This window comes from Pipistrellus kuhlii, unplaced genomic scaffold (assembly GCF_014108245.1).
Source record: "Pipistrellus kuhlii isolate mPipKuh1 unplaced genomic scaffold, mPipKuh1.p scaffold_m20_p_10, whole genome shotgun sequence".
NCBI lineage: Eukaryota > Metazoa > Chordata > Mammalia > Chiroptera > Vespertilionidae > Pipistrellus > Pipistrellus kuhlii.
In genome coordinates, this window is record NW_023425405.1 from 46,382,381 (window position 1) to 46,401,594 (window position 19,214).

The 19,214-nt window shown below is 37.4% G+C and overlaps 1 protein-coding gene across 5 annotated transcripts in view; it reads left to right on the forward strand.

Annotated features, from left to right (window-relative positions):
- SEMA3C (semaphorin 3C) overlaps window positions 1-5,648 on the forward strand; it is a 146,875-nt gene extending 141,227 nt beyond the window's left edge. For all 5 annotated transcript variants that reach the window (XM_045578500.1, XM_045578502.1, XM_045578501.1 and 2 more), the window contains one exon: window positions 2,218-5,648. In XM_045578500.1, the coding sequence (XP_045434456.1) occupies window positions 2,218-2,631 (414 nt within the window). In that variant the 3' untranslated portion in view covers window positions 2,632-5,648. The remainder of the gene's footprint in view (window positions 1-2,217) is intronic.
- Window positions 5,649-19,214: the final 13,566 nt, after the last annotated feature.

Sequence of the window (19,214 nt, forward strand, 5' to 3'; positions counted from 1 at the left end):
AACATGACACATGGACTTGAACCATCCTTCCTGAGAAAGTCTAACTGAATGTATGTTAATAGGAAACCTAAAAATCAAACAGGGATTATCTAATAGGAATAAAATGTTTTCTTTTCATTCAGTAAAAAGTTCAATAAAATAATACATGATATAACTAAATATAATTTTTATTATTTAAAATCAAAGTAAATGAATATACACAGCATCAAATACATTTATTAATATAGGAATTAATAAATAAAATTAGAATGGAATAAGTTATTAATGAAATCTCGTGATAATTCCATTATTCTATTTCAAGATGTTCAAGAATGTTTATCCTGTTTCTCCCCTACTAGTTTAGGCAATATATATGCTATTTCTCATATCAATAATATATAAATATTCAACTTTTTAAAAAATAAGCTAAATGTAGAAAAATACAAATAGTTTTAAAGAATTTTATAAAGTAAAAAATACAAGCTTTTCTCCCTTTCACTTTATTTATTTTTTTTATTTAATATTTTCTTTTTTTATATATATTTTATTGATTTTGTACAGAGAGGAAGGGAGAGAGAGAGAGCTAGAAACATCGATGAGAGAGAGTCATCGACAAGCTGCCTCTTGCACACCCCCTACTGGGGATATGCCCGCAACCAAGGTACATGCCCTTGACCGGAATCGAACCCGGGACCCTTCAGTCCCCAAGCCGACGCTCTATCCATTGAGCCAAACCGGTTTCGGCTCTCCCTTTCACTTTAATACTTATTCCCACTTCCTAGAGTGAAAGGCTACCAAACTGATATATTTAATCATTATATAATCCTCCAACTATTCTCTATAATTTTTCTGGTCTCCCACTATTTATTATCAGTATATATGAAGCTATTTCATTTTTCTTGGTTGCATGGTTTTCCATTGTATAGACAAACCTTAAGTTTTTTAAAATTATCATTTGGCTGGTTTTTTTTTTTCTTGTGTTTCCTCTTAAAAACATTATGCAAATAAGAATGTGCATACTTATAAGAGTATATCTCCTAACAAATCCTTGGAAATAAAATTGCTGCATTCAGTATGCATGTTATATGGGTACATATTATATAGATATTATCAAATTTGACCTCCAAAATTTTCCCCAATTTTGCACAAGAATAGAAAGGCTTTCTTTCCTTTCATCCTGAATGTATTTACTATTTCTGATGCACATTTAAACTTTAAAATTTAACATCAAAACTTTTATACATTCTAGTCATTACTTCCCCCTGCTCTCCCTTGTCTAGTCCCATTCCATTGTCTATATTTCAATACTATATTTTTTTGTGTGGGTAACTTCTTATCAAAAAGGACCTTTCTTTGATTTGGATCCTGTTAAAATATATATTTACATAGAAATGTACCATTTAGAAAAACATTTCACATGCATTCCTTTATATTATTTTGTGTCAAATTTCCTTTTGCCTCAGTGAGAGGATACTCCAGAGTAAATAGGTCAAGGACATTCTTAGCACTTAGATTTACTCTGTTCATTGGGAATGCTGTAGCTGGAACTGTAGGGAAGGTGGACTTCCAGCACTTAGCTGATGTCTAGCAAATGACGGTTTGCTTTTTGTGTTGTTTTTTTCAGTGTAAGCCTACAAAATAACTATATAATAACTCATAGCTTTTTATTACTTTTCTTCAGAAAGTAAAACCACTTATAAATCTTGAGACAATGACATTGAAGCTTATTTTTAGTGATTCTTTAGTATGAGATAACTGGCAAAAGCCTTTGGTAATCTTCAAAACTGCCTCTGCTTATATAATTTTTAGTTAGGAGAATATTTATTCACTCATTCAAAAGGGTGCAATTCATCCCTTTAATAGATGATTCATGTTTTTATTAATAAATAGTGTGTTTTTTTTTCTACAATAAGAGGTGAGAACTCCAGTCTGAGAGATACTTTAAAATATGTGCGAATTTCATTTGCTATATATGTTGACGGTGAGTCATTTCCAAAAGCAACCAAAATTCTGGGCTTATCTGTGGAGAAACTACTTCTATCCAAAAGGAATTCACGTTAAGCTATTTTTGGCAATATGAGTGGTAACTTCACCCTCTGTTTTAAAATCTGTGTCCCCTAAGAAGGAAATTAGTTATTTGCCAAATTTGTTAAAATCAACCTTATTCTGTATATGTTGCCCATAAATTTTTAGAAGATACAGAGTTGGGTTTTCAGAACTTTGATGTCTCTCTTGTAGGTCAAGCTGAATGAACGCATCATAGCCACTTCACAGGGACTCCTAATCCGCTCCATTCAGGATTCTGACCAAGGACTGTACCACTGCATTGCCACAGAAAACAGTTTCAAACAGACCATCGCCAAGATCAACTTTAAAGTTCTGAATTCTGACATGGTAGCCGTTGCAACAGACAAATGGTCCCCATGGACCTGGGCCAGCTCGGTGAGGGCTCTCTCTTTCCACCCGAAGGACCTCATGGGGGCATTCAGTCACTCGGAGATGCAGATGATTAACCAGTACTGCAAAGACACTCGGCAGCAACATCAACACGCAGAAGAATCCCAAAAGATGAGAGGGGATTATGGCAAGTTAAAGGCTCTCATCAACAGCCGGAAAAGCAGAAACAGGAGGAACCAGTTGCCAGAGTCCTAATGTTTTCTTACGTGGGGCGTATGCTCCCCAGAGTCTTCAATGGTCTGTCTGTCTTCAGTAATCAAATGTTGAACAAAGAATCTTGTTCGTACCCACGGGAAAGTCCTGAGAAAAGTGATTACACACTCCTAAAGTGAATGTTACAAGAACTGAAACACGCATGCATTTTCTTGTATGATAGTGGCTAGCACTAGACATGTCATGATCCTCATGGTGCATATAAATATTTAAATTAACCTAGATTTTATTTATATCTTTATTTACCTTTTCTTCGAATTAAGATGGTGGTTGTAAAACTAGAATTCTTACATCCCTGCCTTGAACGAGGGCCATAATCCTGTGGTCTTCCAATATCTCAAAGGTCATTACTTTTGAATAGAAAAACAAATACCAAAGTCACAACTTTTACATGGTCAAAATCATATATATGCATGTGACTAAATAACTGTCAAAGACTGGAAAAAGGACAAGAGGGCATCTAAAAGTTATATATAAGATAAAAGTAGTTCATGAAGAGATAATGAGTGTATATGCGTCCAGTGAACTATGTTGTCGGTTACTTTTAGCTTTGTAAAAATCGTCAGTTGCTAAGATCTGTCACTGACTTGTTGCCTTGTTTCCAATAGATAAAATGAATGACCCTCATGACAAACAGCTTTGATTGGAGTTATGTCAGTGAAGCATTTATGTTTATATTCTTATGTTATCATATTCCAAACAAAAGCACTTTTGGGGGGGAAGTCCTTTAAATTATTCTAAACTCAGAGACTATAACCTAACCCTGTTTTTAATAGATTGAGTTTGTTCTAATTTGTTATTTTGTGTGACAAATTAGTCAATATAAGAATAAAACTATTTTGAAATATCAAACTTGTATATGAGAGTTAAAACCATCAAAATGGAATAAGAAAAACAAAGTAGAAAATGCAATTTTATTAGCAAAATTTTATTAAACTATTACTACTTTTTAGCTTTAATAATTAATTCCATTATTAACTCATATTTTGCTTGTTGTTTACCAACCTCAGATATAAAATTTATTTTTAAGTCATCAGTTAATTTTTAATGATCTTTTGTGAAGAGATGTTCATTTTGTGGACAAATGAAAAAACAAATCTAGTCTTAACAAAAATAGATATGATTTTCTTTTAAAAGAATGCTTGTTAATTATGTTCACTGATACATAAATACAAATGTGAGAAGTTTTGTGATGAATAAAATAATTATCTTCTAGTTGTATGCTTGAATCATTTTATCAGATAATTTAATGTGAAATTTTATTCCAAATAATTAAATGAAAATTTCTTTCTACTTTTATATTTCATGTAAAGTCACAAATTTGTTCTTTCGTTTTATTTCCCTTTAAAGATAATTTCCAGGTACAAACAGAAATTGCATGATATGTCTAATCAAAAAAGTTTTACTTGTAGTTAACAATCTATGAAGAATGAATCAAGGTAAATATGTCACCTTTTTAAGCACTGCAATATAACATTTCAAGAACTGAAAATCACTGTAAAAGTGAATGTAGTCACTGATCCAAATCTAAGAATATGATTAATTATTTAAGAGGTGGTAAATTATGTTAAAAGAAGAGGCCTCAATAGGGCAAAAATAGCTGTTGAATACAACATCATAATGTCCATTTTTAGATAAAAAGCTATTGATTAAAAACTATTGTTGCAAATAGGTATAATTCTAAAGTAGTCCGTGAAGCAAATTATACAAATAATTTGCCTGTTTAAAGGAAATTATACAAATTATTTGCCTATTTCTCCTCAACGTGCACAGATAGAAAAGTGTGTCACACCAAAACCATCTTCTGTATTTATTCTGTGTGCAGAGTTGAAAGTACAGTCGTTTCAGAGTCAAAAGATAGGGGAAACCACACAGGGCCTCTTGCTTCCTATAAATGATAAGGGTGTTTAGTTTCGTAATGTTATTTGTGCTATTTAATACCTTTTACTTTAACATTATTAAATTGTATATACTTTTATTTTAAATTTATAGAAATCCTTGTTGAACAGAACTGCCAAATGTAAAGAAAATGTTCTTTTTAAAAAATATGGTTAATGTATACTGAATGTTGGTGGTAGATTGGTTTTATTTTGTGTAGATTGACAATTTGAAGACAGTACATTTTCCATTTGTATTACCGGTATGTATAACATTTCTTAGAAAAGCACTTTTTTCAAAGTGTAGGTTTGTGAATAGATTGTAGCATGATGAAACTGTCATTGCAGTGAATGTTCACTCTGTGTAAGAAAATAAGATCAATGTAGTTAGTAAGTTAATATTTAATTGGATGTCGAATAAAGAATTTGCCTGGCAAAATTTAGATTTTGAGATTATTTCTGAGTGTGCAATCTGTAGCAATGAAAGTGGAGACAAAGGTTTTGACAAAAATTAAAAGTGATCCCAACAAATCTTTCAATCTGATGATTCTGTACTACTTCCTAATTGCCTCTGTATCTCTCTTGCTTATATTTCAACTTAACCTTGATTTTCAATAATTTTAATATATCCCTTATAATGATAATGCATTTCTAGATCTTTATATTTCCTGCCTATGTGAAGAAAAATTTTTAGAAAAAAGATTACCATTTCGTATATCCATTCTTCCAGCTGAAGTCAAGAGAAACTGCATCTTTATTTAAATCTACACAAGGAAATAAGCAGACCAACTAAGTAAAACCGTTTTCTTAACAAAATTGAGAATTTTTTAGAATTTTATACATGATGACAAAGCTGTGGAAGATGGTTGTGGGAAACAATTTTTATTCTTTTTCCTAATTTATAACACCAACCTTTTATTCAATAACCGCATTCCACAAGAATACAATCTTCTCTGCAAAATCAAAACCAATTCCATATATGTGCTAGTTGGTGAATTTAATTGCCAATGAATTGTTTTTCCCAAGAGGCCTCTGGTATAGATTTCAATTTTCATGGTTTTGTCACAAGGTTACTTTCATATAGCACAGATATTGAGAATTGGAAGGACTAGCCCCAAGATTTTTTTTTAAATGCCATCTTCACTCTACTGACTAATGTATTTGTCTATTCACCTCATAAAACAATGCGCCCCACTCAATTTGAATTGTGTATTTCTCAGGGCTATTATGTTGCCATGCTTGAGTGTTACTTACATAAAATGCTATTAAAGAATGACATTATAACAAACACATTAAAACTGTTTATTCTATGTTAGGTTACCCCTCAACCCCCAAGAACAAAAGCAGGGTGAATTCTATTTCCTAAGTGTTTTCCTTTCCTCTGAATCATTTATATAAAAATGCCATCAAAACATTTTATGAGATCAAACACATCATAATTTCTGCATGACCAAATGGATATATGGTGGAATCTTCAGCAAAATAAAAGTCATTCCTATTGTTTCTCTGGCTATTTTTGTTTATATATATGGATGATCCTTGGCCCATGAAGGGTACAATGAGATGAGAGGAATTTCTTATCTGTTTAGGTCCTTTTAAAATGTTACATATACAATTCTACATAGGGAGAAAAAAAAGCTATAACTTTTTATGTTTTATTTTACTGATTTGTGTTTGTGCATGTGGGGGTAGGGTGGGAGGTTATAATCATCCCTTCTCTGCTCAGAGCAGAGCTACAGACAGAAGAGAGCATGGCTCATCTGACAGCGAAGCAGGACCTTCGAAGAGTCTTCAGAGCTGATGTGATTTGGCAGCTGTAAATTGTGAGTTGAAGTTGAGAGTCATGGAGAGGAAAAGCTGCTATAGGAAACCAAAAATAGGAAGTGCTCCCTGAGTCACATCAGCCTGGGGAAATCAGTGAGGTCCTAGTGATGTTTTCACCTACACATATGCATGTCTGTCTTATCCTCAAATTATGCACACTCCAACCTATAAAATAGCTATATTCAATTTTTATTATTTAAAAATGAATCTCAATGTATGCTATAAATTTCCATTTCAGCTTGAGGGAACATTGCATTGGTCTTGATGAACCATTGCATTCCATAATCCAAAAGCCTAATATGCAAATCGACTGAATGGCAGAACAACTGGTAGACTGACCAGTTGCTATGATGTGCACTGACCACCAGAGGGCAGATGCTCAATGCAGGAGCTGCCCCCGGCCAGTCACCCCATAGATCAGCCCTGATCACTAGCCAGACCAAAGGACCCTAATGCACATATTTCATGCATTGGGCCTCTAGTCTATATAGATAAAAGCCTAAGTGACCATTTGACCAGTAGCTATGATGTGCACTGACCACCAGGGGCAGACACTCAATGCACAGGCATGGAAATCTGAAACAGACTGATGAATCTGAAAGGGAATGGGGGAAGGCAGGAAGAGATTAACCAAATATCTTATATGCATACGAGGGGCCCGGTGCACTGGTTGATGCAAACTCTCCAGGATTCGTGTACCAGTGGGGTCCCTTGGCCTTAGCCTGCAGGGGTTGGGCTGAAAATGGCAGTCCAACATCCCCTGAGGAGTCTCAGATTGCAAGAGAGCACAGGCTGAGCCATGTAGTAGTTGTGAGAATTATAAGTTAATACATGTGGGATGCTTATAGTGCCTGATGTATAGTAAATGTTCAATAGTGTTCGCTATAGTTTGTCCATTAGGAGAGCAAAACTATTTCTTCTAATTATTTACCCATTTGTCCCTGTCTTTCACCTCGGATCACACCAGAATAGTTCAATTGATATTTGATGTCACATATCTATGTTGGCATCGATGGCGACATCTTTTTTCTATTTAAACGTTGCCATCAGTCCACAGGTGTTGTCCCCTTGATGCTGATGCAGTCCTTTCAGAGAAGGTGAGCTTTCCACTACCTCCAAACACACTTAGTGGAATAGGAATTATTCTTGCACCATTCTGAGGGAAAAGCTGAGGGCTCTGCTTAACTAAAACTACTAGAAAGTGTGTGTGTGTGTGTGTGTGTGTGTGTGTGTGTGTATGTGTGTGTGTGTGTCCAGTTGTGTGTGTATACATGCACATGGTTGGCTCCTCCAGGAACTTGAAACTTTGCAATCCACAGATCTAGAAGTGAGGTAGAAAAATAAGATTCACAAACCCTATGTGTTCACCATCTTTTTCCTACAATTCACCCTTAATTGCTACGTGTCTGATAGCATGAGTTATTCATTAGTTATCTATGATGAGCTTGAGCAGTGCATTTCACCTTTTGGTCTCAAGTTCTCCATAAAAGAATTTTCAGAAGCTACGTAGCCCCTAACACATTTCTAAAGTTTACATCTAAATTTGGTATTCTGTGTTTAAGTAATTGCAAAGGATTTAATGTCCAGGAGGGGAAAAAAGTTGCTTTATTTTTTATGTTTTGCTCCATGGATTATGTAAAGGTATGATGATAAATTTCCAAGTACTTAGGCATTTTCTTCATATATGTTATCAGATATCTATTAATTTCTAATTAAATATCATGGTGGCCAGTTTATATAAAGTTAATGATTTTAAGCCTTCAGTATTTATTGAGACATGTTTTTTAGTACCAAATATATAGTCTATTGTAATAAATGTCCCATGTGTACTTGTCAGGTGTAATATTCTGTAAGTGTTAACTAGATTATAATGGTTGGGAATGTTTTTCAAATCGTACTTTTACTGTCACCTCTTTTGGGTCCATTTCATCAAACCCTGAGAAACAGTTTATAGTCTCGAACTATGCCTTGCATAGTTTATTTATTTACTTATTTCTGCCAAGTTTACTCTGATATATATATATATGGAAATTTTAAAGGTATGTACACACTTAACTTTGTAATTATTTTTAAGAACTTGATCCCCTACATTATAAAAATTTTAGTACTATTTTGTCAAAATCTACTTAGTCTAATATAGAGGCACATAACAGTATGTTTTTTCCACACTTTCAAAAGCTATGAACATGTTTGTTGTATTTTAAATATATGTTTGCTGTATTTTAACTATATCTTTTAAAACATTGTTGGATTCTTTTTTTTAGACAGAAATATATGCGGGAATTTTCATGCACTGGTCCTCTAGTTATCTATATAATTTAGGTTCTCGCTTTTATCTTGTAATTTATCTCATTTTTTTCCTGCCTTTTGTTGGATAAATTCTATATTTTGTCTATGCCATTTTTCTTGCATATAATCATTTAGCTATGTTTTGGGGCTATTATTGATTTCTCTAATGATTATACTATTTATCTTTCATAATCATGGTTTACCTTCTAAGCTTATACTATTTTAAAAACAATGTAAGAATATTGCAACTGTGCAATTCAACTTCTTTCTTTTCATCCTTTATCCTCTTGTTTTTGTAAAATATTTTATTGATATACATGTGATAGATACCAAGATCGTTATGAAAATACCAATCTCATGCAACTGTCAAGATTGAGATAATTCATGCAAATTGCTTAAAATTTACGTGATATAAAAAGAATATCAGATAATATTGGCTATTTTACTACTATGCCTTTGCTGCTGGAAATACCATTTATTAATGTTTACACCAAATATTTATTGAGCCATATTGAGATTATATCAGGGAACAAAAGCAATGTCCCTGCTCTATGAAGCCTACATTATAGAGATGAAGACAAGAAATAAATGAGCAAACAATCATATAATAGGTTAGGTTGAAATACATACTATGAAGAAAATTAAAGGTAAGGAAATCATTGCAAAGACAGGAGAAAGTGCATTCCTAGAAAAGGCAGATATCCTTAAAAGGCCCTAGGCTGGAAACAATTCTGGCTGACTTGAGGGGAAAAATGAATTCTGTGTGGCTGGATCTAAGTGAGAGAGGGGGAAAAAAGATAAGCATGAGACGGGATCCAAAAGGCAGAGAATCCAAGGCACTTGGGTCCAATGATGTCATAGGAATGAGTTACATTCAATACATAATATTCCTGGCTGTTTTTCAGACAACCTCTGAGAGCAAGAATGCAAACAAAGAAAACAGAAAGATCAACTGGGAGTGCAAACATTTTAAAAAAGTGCCTAAGTCCAGTAGATTTAAGTATTGACTTCCATTCACATGAAGGCATAAACAGCTGATAAGAAAGCCCTTCTGGAGTGCACTTTTGAAGTAAGTGAAGGGGTGAGATGAGAGAGTCCTCATCCCTCCGAGATTGGGGAAGAATTGCTGGAGCTGTGCTCACCAGAGGGAGAGAAGCAGCTTGAAGAAAGCCCTAGAGGGGCTAGCATATGCAGAAACCATCAGGACAGGGGTGTATTCCCCAGTGACATCCAGAGGAGGAAGTGGCGTTCTTTTCAATACTGAGAACTGAACAGTCACGACTAAAAATCCAAGGGCGTGGAAGACAATGATGTGTGGGCACTGTATGATAGCGGGGCCACATGGACAGTGGCTGTAAATAACTACTAAGGACACAAACAGCCTTCCTGGATGAGCGTCCAGAGTGAATAACGGACTGAAAACGCAATGCGACACGGTTAAGAGGCCAGCTATTTTCAAAGACCAGCTGCCTTAATGGCCCTGGTAGTTAATCCTGATTTAATTTACTGGGAAAGGGATGCACTTTCATCTTGCCCTTAGAAACAAACTGTCTATCTAAATGAACAGGAACAGCTTCCAGAATGGAGTTTTCAGGAAGACGGAATTGCAATGCAGTTTGCATGGGAACTCAAATCTTTCATTAGGGCTCTGGGTCGACACGGAAGCAGGGATTCAGGCATGATTACCCTCCTCCCAACAGACCGCCTCCCAGCTGACTGCTTTTCTCTGCCAGGTGAAAACAGGAAATGAAGTGTTTCTAGAAAGATGACTCCCCGTAGCAGGCATTGTGGCTTTGAATATGGAGGTAAATCCAGGCTTCCTCTCAGAAATCAAATAATTCTGGATAATATGGATAGAAGTATTTATGAAAGATGAGTTTGAGGAAGGAGTAAACAACTGATTCATTGATTTACCCCTCCTGAAAGAGCATGATCAGGCACCATCCCCCCTACCATCACCATCAAACCCGCCAGCCTTCTTGCAGCAGCTCCCCACCCAGAAGGCCAGATGGGCGGTCCTCACCAGTGCAGCAGCCAGGGCATCAGAGCTGAGGCTGCCACTGTGGGAGTGGCTGGTTCAGTGGCCGGAACGGGAATGGTGTTTGGCAGTTTGCGCGTTGGCTCTGCCAGGAGCCCATCTCTAGAGCAGCAGCTCTTCACCGATGCCCCTCGGCTTTGCCCTGTCGGAGGCCACAGGCTCTTTTCGGTCATGGTTGCCTTCCTCATGTGCAGCTCCATGGGGCTCACCTACCCATCCCTCTATCCCTGCTGCTGTGACCCCAGATGATGCTCAGTGTTAGAATGTGCTAAGCTTTATCATTAAACATAACATTTCTCTTTTTTAAAAAGGGAAAGGAAAGAGAAGAAAAAAAGAAAAACAAAAACAAAAGAGGGGGGTGGGAATATCTCCACCAGAGAACAGCAGGGGGAGTGTTCAACATCTTCCAAGATAGAGCTTGTTTTTCTTTTTTTACTTCCTCAAGAGAAATCATGAAAACCTTTTTGCAGGCTTCCTTGAAATACTTTTATTTAATGTTGGTGATAATTTTGGGTAGGAAATATTAGAGTAATCTCTATAAAAGAGGACTTCCAGCTTTGTCTTTCTATTATAGACATTTGCCTATGCAGATAATATGATTTCACCCTAACAGAGTTTCCAATAACTCAATTATACCAACAATTGTAATGTCTCCGGACATCACTTTTATCACAACAAGAATCAATGCTTAAGACTAGGTTGGCAGGGGAGGGCAGCTAGGGGCGACTAGGTTAAAATACTGCTCGTGGGTAGAATTATTTACAATGCCTGTGCACAATTTAGTTCAGAAAAATCTTTCTGACAGACGTAACAAATGTAGGGCTTAAGGGACCAGCAGACAAAGGGAACACATTGTTAGGACCCACTGAAACAGCTGGAGCAAGAGGACACACTGTTTTGTAGATAAATGGCTCTTACAGATCAGATTACTTTGGGGTGAAACATGTACAGACAGGTGGAAAGACCAGGGTGGTCCCAATAGCAGTCAGACAAAACCGTTTTAGGGATGATAAAAGTGAGACCCATAAAGAGGTCACACTTTCTGAAAGTAAGCCAGGTCTTTCATTTCTCAGAGCGATGCTTTTTTACATATATTAGATAGATAAGTGACTTAGAGATACGGTTAGGTAGTTCAGAAAAGTTCACACAGGACCCCAAAATCTAGCTGTCAACATCAAATGAGTAGTAAGAGCTTGAGTGTCTGGGATTCCAGTTTCTTGCTGGCTGCTGTTCAATTGCACTGTCTGACCAGACCAGATTTTTTGAGTCAGTCTCATTTGGCTTTGTTCAGCTACACATGGCCTTGGTATAAAATGGTGCCAAGATGAAAGGCGAGCTTGCTTTTCCTTACTCTGCATTTTCTCCGAGGTGAAAAAATGAAGAGCTTCACCCTCAGGGTCACAAGGACAACTTTCTCCAGTTTTCTCAGCAGTAATTGAGAATTATCTTGTCAGCATCACTGTCTTCTCAAACAGGTGCTAGGAGTGAGACAATCAACCACAGGTGGTGTAGAGCATAAAAAAATCATAAAAAATTCCAAGTTTGCCCTGGCAGGTGTTGCTCAGTGATTAGAGTGATGAAAGCATTGGTCCTCATACCAAAGGGTCACGGATTCGATACCCAGTCAAGGGCATGCACCCGGGTTGCAGGTTCCATCTGGCCTGATCAGGGTATGTGTGGGAGGCAACCAATCAATGTGTCACTCTCACATTGATGTCTCTGTCTCTCTCTCTTCTCCCTACTTCCTGCTCTCTACCTTCCACTCTTTCTAAAAATCAGTGGGGGGAAATACCCTCAGGTGAGCATTTTAAAAAATCTCAAGTTTGCTCTCTGTTGTGCCTTTCTGTTTAAGGAAATCCAACAACGGTCTGACACCTGAATGGATGTACCTCTGCACTAACCCAACATTATCTTACCCCACTCCCAAGGTCCTTCATTTCCCTACCTCATCCATGCCTCTATCTCCTCAATTCCAGAGCTTCTCAAACTTCAATGTACGCATTAATCACCTCTGAGCCTTGTTAAAAGATAGAGTTTCATTTTCTAGGTCTAGGATTAATCTGGAGGGTCCATATTTTTAACAAGCACTGAGGCTGAGGAGAAGACTGTTTTACTTTTATAACTGACTGGTAGCCCTGTGCATGAATCTGTGTGCCAGTTGCTCTTCTGTGGGGCCTGGCTGCTCCACACCCGCTGCCCAGCGGCTCTCCGCTTCAGAGTCCCATCCGTGGCCGGGTTGGAACATTTGTCTCATCGCCACCGTGATGAAGCAAGCATTCCACCAGGCCACTCACACTGTCCGCTCTCAGCAACCACCCCTCCTTCCTGGAACTGGGGAACTCAGGTAGGGCTGAGAGGACTGGGCACCACCTTCTTGTGGCTATGGGAGCCGCCATCTTTGTGACAGAGTGATGGTTCATTTGCATATTGCCCTTTTATTAGATAGGATGGTTGAAAGGATGAAGACAGAATTTGGAAGAAGCCAATGGATAATTTATTTTTATATTTTCTCCTCATTTTTCACAGTAAAATCGGTGTTCCTTTTCCTTAACAATAAATGGAAACCATCTTCAATTAGGACAGTTAAATCAGACTTGAAAAACATACATTTTATCTTTGTATACAATTACCTGTTTCTTTTGTAGTAATATATGAAGAACTTTTCTCTAAAGAACTTAAGTGTGTATACTTTTTATAGCAAAACTCATTAAATCAATAGGACTTTCTGTGTGCTTATATTAAAAACAGTGAGAAAAAAAGTTTAAATTATTTTCACCAAGACTTAACCTGATTTAGAATAAGGTTAAGAACAGTTATGTACTAGTCAAAATTTAACAACTGGCTATACAGAAGAGGGGTAGAGAAAAGACCTGACGTGTAACATCTGTTCTTTTTTTTAGAATTTATTTGAGAGAGAGAGAGAGAACATGGATTTGTTGTTCCACTTATTCTTTCATTCATCAATTCTTATATGTGCCCTGTCCAGGGATTGAGCCCACAACCTTGGCATATATGCACAATGCTCTAGCCAACTGAGCTAGCTGGCCAGGGACCAACTGTTTATTTTCATGGTATAAATACTACCATCCTCACTACTGATATAAAGTCACTAAATACTAAACTGGGAAGAGATTCACTTATTGCATTCAGAGCTGGCACTGGGAACCAACAAGAGGCTCTACACAGAAAGATAGCTGAGTCTGCAAGGGGGGATAACATAACTCAAGGAAAATTACAAAGGAGAACGAATGTTGATTTTGTTATCTTCTATAGAACTTTGTGTCTCTAGGACATTTTTCTATTGCATTTATCATTGTCTCATAGTTAATTTTGAATTTGCATCCCAGATATTAGATCAGAAGTCCCTGTCCTAAATGTCTTTGATCCTTTTATAGTAAGTTATATTTTTAAAATAGGTGTTGATCTTCAAAAGGAAGGGAGCATAATAATTGACTTCATTATAAGTATTTTTGAGAAAAAAATACAGTATTTGTAACTTTTTAATCAAAAAACAGGGTACTGATAAAGTAGATCTTTACGGTAATCATCTGTAATTTTCAAGACAGCATTTTCTAAATTATAAATATTCTAGGGAAGTTTCTGTATTTCTAAAACAAATGTGTGAGTAGTTGTGAAGAAGCCTGACAGAATTAAGTTAGAAGAGATGTGAACAATATAAATCTGAGAGAGGCAACAGGTAGACACATCCCTTCCTTTTATCTCTCACATACCATAGAATCAATATGAACTATAACTATAATAATAGAGTATATTATTCTTTCTAACTGCTAGACTATTCTATATATATATATATATATATATATATATATACACATAATCTATCTATCTATCTATCTATCTATCTATCTATCTATATATATATATATATGCATAATATGCAAATCAACCAGACAGTGGAAAGACTGGTCACTATGACATGCACTGGCCACCAGGGAGCAGATGCTCAATGCAGGAGTTGCCACCCCCCCAGCCAGCAGGTCCCAATTTCAATGGGGAATAGGGAACTGGAATAGGGAACAAGGGCAGCGCTAGGCCAAGGTGGATACAAGCAAGCAGGGTCCCAATCACCCTGTCAGTTGCCCCACACACAGAGGATGACCAGCATCAGTGGTGGGCGACAGGGCCAGCTGCTGGGGAAGATCAGCCCTGATCAAAGTCCAGGCCTAGGGACTCTACCCATGCACAAATTTCATGCATCAGGCGTCTAGTCCTATATAAACAAAGGGTAATATGCAAATTGACACTAACAATGGAACAGCTGGAATGACCACTCCACCAGTTACTATGAGGCATACTGACCACCTCATGGTCCCTTTCTCTGGCCAGCAGGCTCCACTCACCCAATGTTGAACAGGGAACTGGGGGGTAGGTGGTGGGGGATGCAGGTGGCACCAGGTCAAGGCCCCACCAGTTTCTCCACACAAAGGGCACCCCTGGTGGGGGTAGGACCAGCGAGGGAGGCAGCCGAGAAAGATGGCCCTAATCGCAGGCCAGGCCTAGGGACCATACCTGCACATGAATTTTGTGCGCTGGGCCTCTAGTAAAACAATAAAAGCAGTGGATAGGCTATTGAATGTCATATAGCATGGCATTTTGATTCAGAAAAATGAGTTTCTGTCAGTTAAAAACCATAAGTCATTGTTGGGCTAAGGACCTAGGCAAATGCATGTATAATCAACTAGCATAAAATTATGAATCAATAAGAAAATACACATAACTTTCAATTAATCATGGGGTATTGAGTAATCTTAGAAAAAGAATCTTAGAACAGAAGAATTCCCCCCCACCCCTGTCCCCCATGGAGAGCCTCAACTCAGGAGTTTCTCCCAAATCTTCATCATTGGCTTCTTCCTGGCAATGTTTTGGACCAAACATCAAATCAGCTCCAACAAAAACCAAAAGTGAAACCAGGAAAAAAAAAAAAAAAGACTAGAAAGAAACTAATGGATGATATAATGTGTTTTAATTTATTTCAGGCCTTGAGGATTACACAGTGTCTGTATCTAGCATGTAAATGAGCCTCAGAGAAGTTTAGGACAAACTGAGAGTTCTTAATAAGAATCCACTGGATCCTGATAAGTAATTAGACACCATCCTTCTTTCCTGTTTATTCTAGTTTAAAAAGGAGTTTGCTGCAGGGCAAAACACTGCCACACATCCACACTTTGATACACAGACATTTCCAGTTTAGTTATCAATTTAATTTTTTTTCCTTTGGTCATTTTATATATAACAGATATCATCACCAAATGGCTTTTAGGATAATGCATCCTTTACATGGAAACACGTTGCCTAACTAAATTTGAGATACCTCCCAACTGGATAGAGCAGCTTTTAGAAAAATTGCCTTCACCAGGCTCATTCCAGCTAACTTTACACGGCTTGTTTGAATGTGCCTATTGTCATGACCCAGTGACTGCATTAAGTCATTAAGAGCCCGACCACATACTGTCATTTGCTGTAACTGAATCTGTAGATTCGATCAATAACCACCTGCAAGTGCTTAGGGGCTACAGGATAAGGGCACACCCTACTGAGTCAAGCCCTGGGGAACGCACATGGGAGTGTGATAATTTGTGGCTCCATTATGCAGTTTTCAGGCCCATTTTAATTACTCATAAAATGTAGCCTAAAGCCACTTAGCTCAGAAAACCATCCAAGACAGCTTCTCCCTCTCCTTAGGAAAGATTCTAAATACAGCTGATACAAATAGCCAGTTGAGCACAGGTGGGCACATGGCTTCTATCTGCCGTCCTAAGGCATGGTTTACCTCCTAAAGAAGAACTGAATTGTATGTAGGGCTGCTGCAGACGTTCCTGTTTCCTGCAGACGAAACGAAATAGTCATTTTCGAAGTGCTCATACCACTGTAAAGAACACAATTCATTTCAATTGAGTTTTTACAGCTCCGCTGGTGAAAGGGCCGTGCAGCTGTTGTTTACTCAATTGTCATTTGTCGGGTTAAAAGTTCACCTACTCGCCCAGAGTATGGTCACCGCTCAGGAATCAGATGACCACACCAGAGCTGCATAGTCTACGGATCATATAATTTGTTTTGGATCAGCTTCCTTCCAGATGCTGCAATCTGGTGTACTTATTAAGAATTGGCTTAGGCCCTAATTCACTCTGGAGTTCAGCAGACAAATCGATCGGGACCCATCCCAGCACATATGTCTCCTCCAAGCTGAACATGATTTAGGGTTTTGATGGATAGATTTGTGCTCGTTCTAGGCAGCTCCACGGTGTTTCCGCCCCACAGAAAACCTGAGGTGCACATTCCCCAGATGGCTTCTTTAGACAGAGGTCCCTTACAAAAGCAGAAAAGAACCCTTTTACAAAGACTCGGGATCAGATCATATTTAGGAATTTTTGATGGACAAGTTCAGAGGCCTTTTCAAACGCGCCACAGGGTGCTTCTGAAACATGTTTGGAATGTAAACATTGACTTGCCTTGCCCAGCTGCCACCTGGCTTTGAATGTGACTTTTCATAGAATTTTTGTATTTTAAAGCAAAAAAGAAATCTTGGTGATTATTGGGGTCAGTTTCTTTACAGAAAAGAAAAATAAAACTAAGGCAAGTGAAGTAATGCACTCCCATGAATGTTATTTCCATCCAAACCTTCAAGTTCTCTCCCATTTCAGAAGGTATCTATGGTGTGTGTCCTGGATGCAACTCAGCACCTCATTTATTGATGACGCTGTCTTTATATTCATTTACCTCCCTTTATTCAGTGTCTTGCTTTCCCCTACATTTACCGCTGCTCTCTCCCTTTCAGAAACATTCCCGCCCTAATGGGTTTATCTCAGAGGATAGAGCCTGTGGACTGAAGGGTCCCGGTTTGATTCTATTCAAGGACACATGCGTGGATTGCAGGCTCATTCCCAGTAGGGGGCGTGCCAGAGGCAGCCAATCAATTATTCTCTCTTATCATTGATATTTCTATCTCCCTTTCCCTTGCTCTCTTAAATAAATAAAAATCTATTTTTAAAAAGAAATATTCCCAATTCTAGCTCTAAGTGTTCATTACAGTACCAAATAAAAAAATAAATAAATAAATAAAGTAAAATAACCTGAAGAAAGAAAACAAATTAAAGGCCAACTGAACACCTGCTCACATGATTTCAGATTTCTCTCAAATTTCAACTGAAGGTTTTTATTTATAGCATTTGTCTGGAAAAATGCACTTCTTTATAACATGTTGGATTTTGTTCTTATATATTTAATTTTAGATTTTTTGTGAATATACTGACCAAAGACTTCAGACTATTGTATTTTGAATACCTCACTGTACCAAGCAATAGTGCTAGACTATTTCAAAAGGTTGATTTTCTATCTGAATCTTTTAGAACAGTGGCTTTCATTTAGAAATGTGCCCAATCAATAGGATAGTTCTTTACAAATACTTTAGGGGGAAAGAACATTTCTAAAATACAGATTTACCTTTGTATCTTGACTCTAACAGGAATTTGAACACCCTATTTCATAGGATAGTGAGGTAATTCTGCTATCTCATTTAGGCATTTAAGGTTTTCTACCTTTTTGAGAAGGAATCTCAAGTCTTTCATTAAATCTTTGCTTCTACTACACACACACACACACACACACACACACACGCACACTGCTACAGCTGTGTGCTAATGTACAAAATAAATAATAAGTTCATTTTAGTCATGAAAATGTATAAGCTAATCTGCAGTCCTGTGTTCAAAATTTGTATGATAGCCACACAAAAAATGAAGGTTAGAAATATTACGCTATAATTACAGAAATATGTTATCATCTTGATCACTAACCCTAATAGAGACTATAAGTTAAAGAAATTTAAGTACCAAAGGCCAATGGAAAGACCTTGTGAAAGGGTAATGGGAATGTTCTAAGTAAGACACAGAGCGGGCAGTGTGTCATGTGGAGTGTGAGTGTGACTAACAGAAGGCACAATGGTCCGGAAGGGACCGAGGACGAGAGAGCAGTGCAGAGCCACTGGCACAGAGGTCAAGGGCTCCTGCTGAGGGAAGGACTGAGACACAGCATGGAGGACAATACCAGTGCTGAGTAGCCATCACTGCTGATGAATGGGAGCCACAGGAATGTGAAAGGTCAACGGGTGGCACACTGGATGACTCTGTGCTATATAACTACAGACGTGTCAAGAGTGAAGTGTTAAAAGAGCGTGTCAGTGTGTGTGCTCAAATATAGCAGGGTAACTTATTGAGATGATTTATTTTGCTCTCACAGTGTTTTCTCTTTCTCTCCCTGGCCTCCTACTTCAAAGCAGGCAACCAGGCCACCACATTCTGTTGCCTTTGAGAAGATTTCTGTAGCTTGATCGAAAATCAAAACCACCTTTAAGAAGTTTGCACTTTATGATTCAGTATATAATGTTAATTCTTTATATTATGTTAATGAACTTTATATAAATTAACTTTTTCCCCAAATAATTGCATTTAAAATAATGTTTAGAGTTTATATTAATTTACATTTTTACATTTTCCAGTTTTATTGGGGATCCATGTAAT